General features: G+C 36.9%; 1 protein-coding gene across 1 annotated transcript; it reads right to left on the reverse strand.

The window, feature by feature from the left end:
* Positions 1-8,709: 8,709 nt before the first annotated feature.
* LOC117344080 (S-antigen protein-like) lies at positions 8,710-12,736 on the reverse strand. Its single transcript, XM_033906730.1, has 3 exons — positions 12,722-12,736; positions 10,015-10,884; positions 8,710-9,804 (listed from the first exon to the last, which is right to left on the reverse strand). Exons 1-3 carry the CDS (start codon positions 12,734-12,736, stop codon positions 8,710-8,712), a joined length of 1,980 nt encoding a protein of 659 aa, XP_033762621.1.
* Between the last annotated feature and the right edge of the window lie 1,907 nt (positions 12,737-14,643).

Consider the following 14,643-nt stretch of genomic DNA (forward strand, 5'->3'; position numbering starts at 1 on the left):
ATTTAACACGGGGATTAATTGTTATTGAAACTCGACCATTATATATGTCTGAGGCAGAGAAAGTGATTCGGTTTTACGCACATTAATATGATTCTACTGTACTCGTATAGCATACACCACATACAGTATACATCTACGGATCAGAAACACCCGCTGCAATTTTAATGCCGGAAAAAATATTTGTCTTTGTTTCTATAGTATCCAGATATAAACACATACTATTACTCAACTAGGAATTCTTTTGGTAAGCTTCATTTCATTAATTGTTTTAGTGTCAGCCTAATTGGAGTGCGACATCATGACTTGGCTTTGTGTACGGTAGACGTCACAACAAGGTTTTTTTTTTATTTTCATATTTTCATTTCGTAACAGCACATGAATGATATTTCATATCTTTTTTTTTCTCTTGTTTTTTTTAAAGTACTGAAATAACTACGTTAAAGCTTTGTTCTGCTATAATTCATTTTACCAATGTAACTAAAGGTCTTCAAGGTTTAGTAAGTCTTCAATAAGTTTTAGATACTCCTCATTATTTTCATGACAGAGGGATGAATGTGCCCATATTGTTAATTAATCATGATGCCGAAATTATAATCTAATTTGCCATCAATTATAACAGAGGGACGAATGTGCCGAAAAAAAGTTTTATTCATAATTTCAAAAATATAATTTAGTTAAATATGTTAGCCCAGTTATGAGACAGACTGTCAGCTACTAAGCTAAAGTATTTACCTACTTAATAATGTATAAAGGCTGGTCATCTGCCATACAGTTTACCAAACATGTTATGTAAGATTAGTGGCCTACGGGTTCTAGGTAACTGTCTGATGTAATGGTTCACGTGTCAATCAGTGTATTTAAGTCCCGTATTCATAGCTGAAAGGGAGGCTTGGGTTTGGCTCTTGAGCCGGCCGCTGGCCGAAAGGCTGGCCTCTACACTTTAGGATGTCATATTTTGTACATAATGTATATTCATGTATTGGACTCTAATAAACTACATATACAGAAGAAGAACCAACAACTTATATTATACAACAGGTGTGGCATCTTATAAATAGTAGCTCGTCTCAAATCTGTATTGACGTACGAAATCAAGTTTACATAAAATTTTAGATAATGAGTAAAGTCACACATGTAGCAGGTATGTAACATATGTTGTATCAGTTCATATTGAGTTTAATAATAAATACATATTGATGTATATTTTGGATCAAATGCATATACGCTATATTAATTTTAAGAACATCAATATTGTTTGATACAAACACCTGAATCATGTTTCAAACAAGGGTACCCGTTTCCATACCAATGTGACTACAGTCACAGTCTGGGTGAAGTTGCTTATCTGATTAAATTAACATGGATACAATGTCTGTGTACAATGTATGTATAGTATGTATGTATGTATGTATAGTATGTATGTATAGTATGTATGTATAGTATGTATGTATATAATGTATGTATATAATGTATGTATAGTATGTATGTATATAATGTATGTATGTATGTATGTATGTATGTATGTATGTATGTATGTATGTATGTATGTATGTATACAATGTATGTATGTATGTATGTATACAATGTATGTATAGTATGTATGTATACAATGTATGTATAGTATGTATGTATAGTATGTATGTATAGTATATATGTATAGTATGTATGTATAGTATGTATGTATACAATGTATGTATACAATGTCTGTATAGTATGTATGTATGTATAGTATGTATGTATAGTATGTATGTATAGTATGTATGTATACAATGTATGTATAGTATGTATGTATATTATGTATGTATAGTATGTATGCATATTATGTATGTATGGTATGTATGTATATAATGTCTGTGTACAATGTATGTATAGTATGTATGTATATTATGTATGTATATATATAATGTATGTATAGTATGTATGTATATAATGTCTGTGTACAATGTATGAATATAATGTATGAATATAATGTATGTATAGTATGTATGTATACAATGTATGTATAGTATGTATGTATAGTATGTATGTATAGTATGTATGTATAGTATGTATGTATATAATGTCTGTGTACAATGTATGAATATAATGTATGTATAGTATGTATGTATACAATGTATGTATAGTATGTATGTATAGTATGTATGTATAGTATGTATGTATAGTATGTATGTATAGTATGTATGTATACAATGTATGAATATAATGTATGTATAGTATGTATGTATACAATGTATGTATACAATGTATGTATAGTATGTATGTATAGTATGTATGTATAGTATGTATGTATAGTATGTATGTATAGTATGTATGTATATAATGTCTGTGTACAATGTATGAATATAATGTATGTATAGTATGTATGTATACAATGTATGTATAGTATGTATGTATAGTATGTATGTATAGTATGTATGTATACAATGTCTGTATACAATGTACAGTGTACATGTATGTATATTATGTATGTATATTATGTATGTATATAATGTATGTATATAAGGTATGTATAGTATGCATGTATATAATGTATGTATATAAGGTATGTATATATTTACAAATAACATTGGTTTAAAAGTCAGTTACCAGTTACCACCCATGTTCGGTAAAAATACAAAATACAATACTTTGTTTTGTTTTGTTTTTGTTTAACGTCCTTTTAACAGCCAGGATCATTTAAGGACGTGCCAGGTTTTGGAGGTGGAGGAAATCCGGAGTACCCGGATAAAAACCACCGGCCTTCGGTCAGTACCTGGCAACCGCCCCACGTGGGTTTCGAACTCGCAACCCAGAGGTTGAGGGCAAGTGTTTAAGTGTCGGGACACCTTAAAAATACAAAATACAATACAAATAAAATACAGAATATTTCGACATTTCAAGTTGCAATATTTCAATTTCTACTCAAGTTGGACTCAATGAAACTACCAAACTTAATCTGTTTCATTTGCTCATGAATTTGACCAGATTAACACTGATCAGTGCGTATGAATACATGGTTAAAATCCTTCCGCGGAACGATTTCACTTTTTCTACATTGTTGTTATAAACATGGAATAATTATTACAATTATCAAATTGATCATGTATTCTTGTATTTTATGAAAGACCAGATATGCTAAATGCTTCTATTTTGACAAAATAATGCTGTTTTTAATCCTAATATTGCGGACTATTTTACTCGATCGACTAGACATGCACAATCCGGAACTCCTCGGGCTTTTCCGCATTTGGACTTGCACAAGCTTCGAGACATTAATATCTAGACCGACTTTTTTATTCGAAAAAAACAAAACAATTGAAATATAAGGATTGAATCTTGAATTGGTCGATTTCATGGGGTCATGAATTGAGTTGCTCTTGAGACAAATTCAACATGAACTGCTTCGCAGTTCATTAAATTTGTCTCAAGAGCAACTCAATTCATGACCCCATGAAATCGACCAAATCAAGATTCAATCCTTAATTGTTTTACCGAAGGTTTGTAGTAGTAAAGATGCATAGTTATTGTTTATGTTTGTTGTTTTTTTGCGTTATTCATTTATTTATTTTTTAAACTACTTGTATTTAGACAAAGGGGGTTTCAGGTCAAAATAGAATTTCTTTTAAACAAATATGTTAATAGTAGTGCGGACACCTATTATTATGTACGCCAGCATCATCGGACCCACATATCAAAACCTGATGGACTTTATCTGTATATAATGAACCAATATGTATATGCTCCTATTTTGCATAGAATTGTAGGTTTACGATTCAAATAACAAAATGTGCAATACATGCATACCTGAGTGGTAGAAATGAATGAATCTCGGTGTCGTAGAGGTTCCAACATTTACTGAGGATGACAGATAGCTTTTTCTGTATTGCTTGACCGCCTACAGGCTCATCATTGACGAGGACAGCTTCTGATGCTGACCTCTGTAGTGCATGCGTACCTATTAATGTCATATCGCGCCGCGCGCTGATTTGATTATTAAGTAGATATTTTGCAGAAGAGAGATGTAAATAGAACGACACCCCAAGACGCACAGAGAAGGCTCATATGAAAATGTGTGTGTGCCCAAATTGATTCCTAATTGGTTGTTGGATTAAAGTGTTATGACAAGGCTCTTCTTCGAGGACGTGTAGAACTGTGTCAGAGGGCACTACTGTTACTGGGCATGCGCATGACGTACACAGTACGAGCGTCTTCGATCAGAAACCATAGTTACTATGATCTAACTAGAGTAAGAGCGAACTCACTTTGGTTACATGTAATTGGCATGTGTGTAGAGACAAGAATATCCAACCATCAACTTCACTTATTCCGACCACTTAATTTGCGCATGCGTCACCATTTGGATATATCAACCTTACTAAAGTCAATAGTTGATTATCGAACTCTGTCTATTAGAGTGGCCTCCTGTCGCTAGAATATTAAGATTATAAATAAACTTGAGATTGATGATTTTTGTCTCTAGGAAATGTCTGTCAGACTAGGGGGAGATAAGCTAGTATTAGAATTTAGCTAAGCAATTCTTAACATATACTTAGGAGCTGGTAGCCAGTCTATCCCCATATAAAAGTTAATAGCACCTAATATGATTAGTATACATTCTATTTTACTGTTTTTGTTTTGCATGCTATTAGATTGTAATATCATCAATACCAAGGAGGTAGCACATTAAACTTGATACTGTAAAAGTACTTTTAGGCGTACTGATATTTTAACGATTACATGTCACCGCATTTAATCATTTTTGGTGAAATAACGCACCCAAAAGTCTTGACTTGTAAAACATTGTAATATAAGTGTTAATAGCGCAATCATAAATTAGCAGAATGCTTTGAAAGAACAAGCTTTCCACAAGTAATATTAGCAAACAGGACAAATATGAACTCCACAACATAATCTCCAGACCCGAAAATAGCTTAAACGAAATGGAATTCCAAGCCATCACCTATACCACTAATAGTGTAATTTACTTAATTACTTAAGGTCGATAGAAAATCATGATCTCGGCACATCTTTTATTTATAGACGCTAAAATACAATATATCTATTTACTTAAGACCATGATGAGCATTAAATCAGCATACATTTTATCCATTACCAATACTTGTATATAAACAATTTGATCAAAATATATTCACTTACTGTCAATCACTGAAATTTTGTGTTGGATTTATTTTCGCGTTAATATGCGAATATAGTGAATCGCGAATTAAAATCCTTCTCGGACATTTATACAAAACCAACACCGTTTTATGGCGGCCAAGCTACTGGTTACCGCTATAGGAATATTGGAGAGTACAGGGCTGTAATAGCTCATCATTCGAGAATTTAAAGTAATTTCTAGACCAATGTTCGCAAAATCATGTATTCGCGAATATGAGGCGAGTTGGCAAAAATCAAATTTTCGCGAAATCTAAGTGTGTTACAGTATTAAGTTGATAAACTCCCTTGATACTTTTACTAACATCACGTGTTTATAATTGATTTTATTGCTTAAAATACAAGAACGTTGCTGTTAATACCACACACTCTTGGTCATTGATATGCCTTAATTTGATATGTTTACTCTTAACAAAAAATATAATCTACTTTGTCATTGTCTTACCAAGAACAATACATCATCATAGCTGCTCATAGTACATGGTAACCAGATAGTTTGGTAATCAGTTAGGGTATTTTAAAAGTGACAGACAAAACGATGACAGCCAAGAGGCGACGTTTATCCAGTGGGTGACAGCCTCTGTGATGTATTTCACTTTAATCAATCAAGAGAGATATCAAATTTAGCGCACGGGGCAAACATGTTTTGATTAATAAATGGTCATTAACGACGCTGAAGGCCTACAGTTATTTTCAGGAAATGCCAGCCCACGTGTTACACAGAACAATAGTATATTATTGTCAATGTTTACATTTTAAGTTGGCACACCAGTTGGTCATTCTGTTTACTTGGAGAGGTGTATAAATAAATAATTGTTCTTCCAAGGTTAACTGTCGGAACAACGACCATAAAGTACTACATGTATATATACATGGTACTATCGATAGGTGGAACTTCTAATATACCTGTGTGATATAAAGACAGGGTTTAGCTACTGACACGCGCGATATTTGCACATTTTCATACTAACTGAGATTAAGATACACCAAAGCCAAGAAAACTAATCAAACTGCATCATATCACTGTTTCATCCTTCTGCGACCCGTCAGTAATACTTCGAATCCGAGGAGTTGATACCGAGAAGACAATAGAAGAAACTCAAACAAAAGAAATGTCAAAATATGGATAGAGAGTTGTGATGGAAACTGTTAAGAGGAAATGGCAGTAAGTGATTCACTGATTAGAACAGTAGAAATTGATTTTGCTCCAAAGAACTTTCAAAGGACTCAAGTAAAAAGTGAAACATACATAATTGGGCGTTCCTACGAATACCAGTAATTGTTCCTAAAGTACATGCTCATACCTACAACACGACAAGTTGGGTTGAGTATCGTTTACATTTTCGATTCAGTCAGGGCACGACTCTTCAAATTGTCTTCCTTCGTCATTTGTGTTGCTGTGTTAAATATCTTTTTTTTTTTGACAAAATAAGATATATACACTATGTGTTGTTGATCCGAAGGTAAAAAAATTGAATTGCCTGTTGTAGTTGCACTGTGATGAACAGTGTGTGTATGCAGATAATCAATACAGTACGATTACGACAGGAAATTTAAATCCTTAACTTTCAATTTTAAGACACGTGTCGTAACCGGGTTTCGAACTCACGATTTACAATACCTAATATAATCGCCTAGCCAGAAATGCCTGCAGCTTACCCCACTACACCACAACCGCGTTCTTAAAAAAAGAGCGTTTCAAAGGCGCGGTGAAAGCCTTCCCGATACTCTGGGATGATCGTAAAAAAGTATACTAGATGATATAAACACCTTGATCGCAATGTCTATACATATAAATTCGAATATTGAACCTCCGGACGCAGTATATATATATAAACAGATATCTGTCTATGTCGGTATATTATATAGGTGTTGTTACTCCGGAAACTATGATTATGTCATTACATTTCAAACATGACATCTCAGTATTGCTATCTTGACTTTAAAAAAAACGCAGTATGGCGAGTTGACAAAAGGATTGAAAATATCAGTGATGTTACTACACATTCTGCATTGTTGAGTCGTCATGTTTTTACAATACATATTATAGAATAAAATGGGAGTGAGGACTGGGATGGTGACGTTTGGCAATACTGTTAAATAGAATCCAGCTGTCCACCCTTTTCCTTGATATTTCAGGTAAATTGTATGTTTATATATATAAATAAATATGAAATTAAGTTATAGCTATTTATGTGGCAGGATAGGCGCCAATGTAACAGAGTGCATGATATATTGAATTTAAATCACTGCCTCCGCTAGGGATCGAACCCGGACCTCTGGCTTACTAGGCTTACGCTCAACCGATCGAGCTAAAGAGAAGATCTCTCTAGCCGTGCGGTATATTGCGGCTAGTATTTACCAGGGTTACATTTACTTGTCGTCAGATCATATTTAGTTTTTGTCAATATTAATGCAACTGGGGAAACCCCTAATGTAATTATAACGTCATTACGGATCTATCACCCGATTGCATTCATGCTTACTATGAATACAATCTGCCTACCATTCAGTAGTTATGTAAATACACCATACTACAGTTCATTAAGCAGGATCACCTGGTTATATCTCTGTTTTCGTGTCCGACTGTTTATTACCATTTCCGGTGTGTATATGATAAACTATTAAACCATAAAGAACTATACCATTGCTAGGTAGATGAAATGGCTACCTAGCGTGATAAAGTGGGAACGCTGTGTCTACACTGCCTGGGAGAGAATTAATTCGCACGTGACGTCACGCCAGCTTTAACCGTACAAACAATACATACATCAGTCGACTGACCACGACTAACCTAGCTAATGAGGGTCATTAGTGGACATAGCTGACCACTCCTGTGGTAATTGTACTGACTATACGACGTAGCCGTTATATTATTGCCACATTCAAGGTCGTCTAGACTGATTCAGACATGAGTATATACATCCATAGCACTAGGTACCCATCTATATGGAACATTGGCCTGTCTGTAGTATCTAATGGGTTAGGTAGGGTGTAACAATGGGAAATCAGACTGATTTATACCACACCATTATAATGTATATTAGTAATGCCAAGGTGCCCCTATACAAGATAGATTGGCCAAATTGTACTTTCTACGTTGGTAGGTATTGGGTACAAATCTCAGTCTTGTACTTTTGTTCTGATGTTTGTGCATTAGAGACAACAGTGTATATTGGTGGTGTTTGTAAATTTTGGACAATAGTGTATTCTGTTGGTGTTTGTATATTTTGGACAATAGTGTATTCTGTTGGTGTTTGTATATTTTAGACAATAGTGTATTCTGTTGGTGTTTGTTTGTTTCGGGCAACACTTTATACTGGTGGTCTTTGTGTATTTTTGACAACACTGCATCCTGGGGTTGTTTGTGTATTTTAAACAACAATGTGTTCTAGGTTTTTATGTGTGTATTAGGAACAACACTGTATCCTGCTGTTGTTTGTGTATTGGGGCAACAATGTATCCTGGTGGTGGTTGTGTGTTCCAGACAACACTTTATCCTGGCGGTGGTTGTGTGTTTCAAACAACACTGTATCCTGGCGGTGGTTGTGTGTTTCAGACAACACTTTCCTGGTGGTGGTTGTGTGTTCCAGACAACACTTTATCCTGGCGGTGGTTGTGTGTTTCAAACAACACTGTATCCTGGTGGTGGTTGTGTGTTCCTGACAACACTTTATCCTGGCGGTGGTTGTGTGTTCCAGACAACACTGTATCCTGGCGGTGGTTGTGTGTTTCAGACAACACTTTATCCTGGTGGTGGTTGTGTGTTCCAGACAACACTGTATCCTGGCGGTGGTTGTGTGTTTCAGACAACACTGTATCCTGGTGGTGGTTGTGTGTTCCTGACAACACTTTATCCTGGCGGTGGTTGTGTGTTCCAGACAACACTGTATCCTGGCGGTGGTTGTGTGTTTCAGACAACACTTTATCCTGGTGGTGGTTGTGTGTTCCTGACAACACTGTATCCTGGCGGTGGTTGTGTGTTTCAGACAACACTGTATCCTGGCGGTGGTTGTGTGTTTCAGACAACACTGTATCCTGGCGGTGGTTGTGTGTTTCAGACAACACTGTATCCTGGCGGTGGTTGTGTGTTTCAGACAACACTGTATCCTGGTGGTGGTTGTGTGTTTCAGACAACACTTTATCCTGGCGGTGGTTGTGTGTTTCAGACAACACTGTATCCTGGCGGTGGTTGTGTGTTTCAGACAACACTGTATCCTGGTGGTGGTTGTGTGTTTCAGACAACACTGTATCCTGGCGGTGGTTGTGTGTTTTAGACAACACTTTATCCTGGCGGTGGCTGTGTGTTTCAGACAACACTTTATCCTGGCGGTGGTTGTGTGTTTCAGACAACAATGTATCCTGGCGGTGGTTGTGTGTTTCAGACAACACTTTATCCTGGCGGTGGTTGTGTGTTTCAGACAACACTGTATCCTGGCGGTGGTTGTGTGTTTTAGACAACACAATATCCTGGCGGTGGCTGTGTGTTTCAGACAACACTGTATCCTGGCGGTGGTTGTGTTTTTCAGACAACACTGTATCCCGGCGGTGGTTGTGTTTTTCAGACAACACTGTATCCTGGTGGTGGTTGTGTTTTTCAGACAACACTGTATCCCGGCGGTGGTTGTGTTTTTCAGACAACACAATATCCTGGCGGTGGTTGTGTGTTTCAGACAACACTGTATCCTGGCGGTGGTTGTGTTTTTCAGACAACACTGTATCCCGGCGGTGGTTGTGTTTTTCAGACAACACTTTATCTTGGCGGTGGTTGTGTGTTTCAGACAACACTGTATCCCGGCGGTGGTTGTGTTTTTCAGACAACACTGTATCCCGGCGGTGGTTGTGTTTTTAAGACAACACTGTATCCCGGCGGTGGCTGTGTGTTTTAGACAACACAATATCCTGGCGGTGGCTGTGTGTTTCAGACAACACTGTATCCTGGCGGTGGTTGTGTGTTTCAGACAACACTGTATCCTGGCGGTGGTTGTGTTTTTCAGACAACACTGTATCCCGGCGGTGGTTGTGTGTTTTAGACAACACAGTATCCTGGCGGTGGCTGTGTGTTTCAGACAACACTGTATCCTGGCGGTGGTTGTGTTTTTCAGACAACACTGTATCCCGGCGGTGGTTGTGTTTTTCAGACAACACTGTATCCTGGCGGTGGTTGTGTTTTTCAGACAACACTGTATCCTGGCGGTGGTTGTGTTTTTCAGACAACACTTTATCCTGGCGGTGGTTGTGTGTTTCAGACAACACTGTATCCCGGCGGTGGTTGTGTTTTTCAGACAACACTGTATCCCGGCGGTGGTTGTGTTTTTCAGACAACATTGTATCCCGGCGGTGGTTGTGTTTTTCAGACAACACAATATCCTGGCGGTGGTTGTGTTTTTCAGACAACACTGTATCCTGGCGGTGGTTGTGTGTTTCAGACAACACTGTATCCCGGCGGTGGTTGTGTTTTTCAGACAACACTTTATCCTGGCGGTGGTTGTGTGTTCCAGACAACACTGTATCCCGGCGGTGGTTGTGTGTTCCAGACAACACTGTATCCTGGCGGTGGTTGTGTGTTTCAGACAACACTGTATCCTGGCGGTGGTTGTGTGTTTCAGACAACACTGTATCGCGGCGGTGGTTGTGTGTTCCAGACAACACTTTATCCTGGTGGTGGTTGTGTTTTTCAGACAACACTGTATCCCGGCGGTGGTTGTGTGTTTCAGACAACACTGTATCCTGTTGTGTATTATGTTGCCTCGTATAGATAACTAAACTCCCCAGTAATTGATAAGATATCTGAGTGATACGCTTCTGAATTATAGCTGGTTAGCAATAAAATGTATGCACGAGGTAACATAATGATAACTAAAGGAAACCACTGTATTATCGTTGTCGATTTTATTGATAGATCTACCATAATTCCTGCGTATATTTTGTTATCTAATGCTTTAATGTTAAAGCTTCAAAGACTTGAGTTGCATTTTCAGCTAAAAAAATACATTTGATAATCAGTCTAAATTACATTTTATTGTCAGTTTAAATTGCATTTTACAGTTAGTTTAACTACATTGCGTTGCGCCAATGTTCAACACATCACTTTAGTGCTTTTTAAAGTGAAATTTTAATGTCAAAACAAAGTCATAGTGCTATATGCCAGAGCATATAAATGCCTCTTAACTCTCTTATCGACTCTGTATGAACAGTCTTATCAACGCTAGTTGGCTGGTATATCATTTACACCATCAAAAAGGGGAATCAAACGTCTCTTCACCTTTTTGAGTGCAAAACGGTGGATATTTAAGCGGAAGTGTAATTATACTGATATGAATTGAGCCAATTTTAGACGTAATGTAATTGAATTAAAGTTTCTATATAACATTTCGGAAACGAATTATCAACTTTTGCCCATTTCAGTTGGCATAAGCAGGGACTACGAATGCCATACTAAAACGTACAGGTTACTTTATTTCGCGAACTTATATCCTTTCAGCGATATTCGCGAAAATATTATTTCACAAACGCTGATCTATAAACAACTTTCAATTCGCCCATGATAAGCTATTAGTAATGAACTCTGCAGAACACCGGTAACCTTTGAATTCGAAACTGACTTTCTTCGCGTATTAAAGCGAAAATAAATCCCAACGAAACATGAGTGACTCACTGAACCCAAACTGAAATTGCGTCAAGGGTCGCTCCTACTTCTCGGTTGAGGTAGGTCCAGACTTTCGTCGAGGGAAATGTTTTAGGGTCTAACTCTTTCTTTATGAACGTAACCCTTGTCAAACCGTATACATATACTATACTAAGTTTAAAGAAGGGTTTCTCTATCACTATTATGCATCTGGATCTGACGATAAATAGGGTTGTATTGGCCTTGAAATTGATCTCCTGGATGTATAACCACGTGTTTCGAAAGGTTGTCTGTCATTGTTGCTCCGTTAGCTATAAACAAATACAGAAATGTGATCGTCAGGTGACGAGTGTTAAATTTCTATTTGATACACTCTCTAATGGAAGACATATAGCTCACATTGCTTTCCACAGCTTTGTTTATGGGACTATTGTACCTCTCTTCTGGTGAAAAATAAATCAGTATTTGTACTGGAATCATGAGCACCTCTGTATGTAGATCATATGTTGTAGTTTACATAGCTTACCATAAAACGGCAACGGAGATGTGACTTTCAGATAAATGTCTAAAAAAAAAAGACGTTTTCCATATTTTCAGTGCCAGTTTTAATATACATAAGTGTAAAATGACTTTCCTTGGGGGACACACGTATAGGAATATACTTCCATGAATCTACTGACGAAGGAACCAACGTGGAATAGCAATATCAGTAAATTTTGCGCTCATATTTTACCGGTTGAAAGTTCCGATATTACAAGTTAGATATCAACCTTTATAACAAAAACTATCGAAAATAAAAACAATAAAGGAAAAAAAGAGAAACATCACGATTAAAATATTTGACTTCTCTTACGTCCGAAGAATATAAGTGTCCTAATTTTGTTTTAATGTTTAAATACAACTACATAAAAAGGAGCATGTTTGATTTCCCGGTGTTACTTTTGGAGTTGTCATGGATGTACAGTGCAATGCCACTTGGAGCTTACTATTCAATTGTAGGAAAAGCCGAGGTCAGATGGAGTGTGCTGACCAGTGGTTGTGAATTATACATTAACTGTAGATAGCAAGTCATTATTTACACACGGAAACAAATGCGTAAATACCGTGTTTATATTCAACAGCCGATAATGATAATAGAAATCGAGGCATCTTAAGGTCACGTGATCATTCCAAGCCGAAGATACTGGTTCAGCATCCCAGCCTTATCCTGCCTACCACGCGCCATAAATATTGCAATGTTCTATCTGTTTGGATGTTAGATGAATGAGTTATATTGATGAAGAAAATAAGTACCGATCACTAGTATTCGTAAAGGTGAAATAGTTTCCTGCCGAAGGCAGCGTGGTTCAACATCCACTTTATCTCATTTGACATTAAACTGTTAACCTATTTTTTCACGTGCAATTATTCTTTTTGCGTATTTCGCGGGCCTTTTCAATTCGCAAAAAAACACTCACCGCAAAATTATTTCAGCCGCAGGTCGGTAGGCTTTTTATGACTGTAAATCGCGAAATTAATGTCGTTTGCCAAGAAAACGCAAAATTAAGTTTCCGCGAAAATAAGTTGGCTTACAGTGATAGCTCCACGGAACTAATGTTTGCGTTGTTATGCCGTATACAATGGTAAATGATGTTACTTGAATCCTGTCATACGGATAATGACATTGACCTCATATTGTCATACAAGCAATAAATAAGTGGATATGATCGACTGTGTTCAATAGTATACGGGCAAATGTGTGTATCAAACATATTTGGTTTGGTTTGTTTTTGTTTAACGTCCTATTAACAGCCGGGGTCATTTTAAGGACGTGCCAGGTTTTGGATGTGGAGGAAAGCCGGAGTATCCTGAGAAAAACCACCGGCCTACGGTCAGTACCTGGCAACTGCCCCACGTAGGTTTCGAACACGCAACCCAGTGGTGGAGGGCTAGTGATAAAGTGTCGGTACACCTTAACCACTCGGCCACCGCGGCTCCCCCAAACATATTAACGTTACCGAATATATATAAGAAAGTTGTAACGTTAACGTCAAACATATTAACGTTACAGCTTTCTTATATATATTTGTTTCGTAAAACAAGGCAGCATGTCAGGAACACATCCAAGACAAAAATCAGTTCAAAGTTTATTTCATTTAAGTGTATTTCTCTTATCACGTGTAACAGTACAGCTCAGATACTAGCTTTGTATTAAAACAATCCATAGCGCAAATGTGGAATTAAATGGGGGTGGGTTTGGATCTCAAACGATCCCTTTACTTAATCATCTTTCATCATATAAACGACACCAGTCAAGACCAATGGCGAGGTTAATAGCGTTGAAATCGTAGAATTTTTTAATGACAATATTTTCTTCATTTCGAAAAATGAGCACGTCTTCTTCCGCATACATGGCATGGTGTTCGACGCCAATGAACCAAAGATTGTCATTTTCCCGAAGTCGTAAATCCAATGTAGCGCTTACTTGACTTTAATAGGGAGAATTCAAGCTCAAAATTGACGAAAACAAAGGGCACCTATGAACAAAATATCAAGTCGCACTGAGACATTGGGGAAACGTACAAGGGCAAGACCAAGTGTTTGTGAAGGATAAGCGTCTTTGCTTCTGGACATTGAACATATCGAAAGCAGGGACACAGAAACTATCCAGGACTATCTAGAAATGTGTTGAAGAGTCCGTTATGTTCTTGATTAGATATCATTTACAGCATATCTTATAAAGAGTTTTTTTATTGTGAAAATTTTAAAACTCGGATTTTTGTTTAATCTTTTTATCACAACTTTTTCTTTCTTTCTTATTATACATACCTATAGACCAATTTTACTCATCTGTTTGGTTCCAATGTAGGTATATTTTGAAA

This window comes from Pecten maximus, chromosome 15, assembly GCF_902652985.1.
Source record: "Pecten maximus chromosome 15, xPecMax1.1, whole genome shotgun sequence".
Classification (NCBI taxonomy): Eukaryota; Metazoa; Mollusca; class Bivalvia; order Pectinida; family Pectinidae; genus Pecten; species Pecten maximus.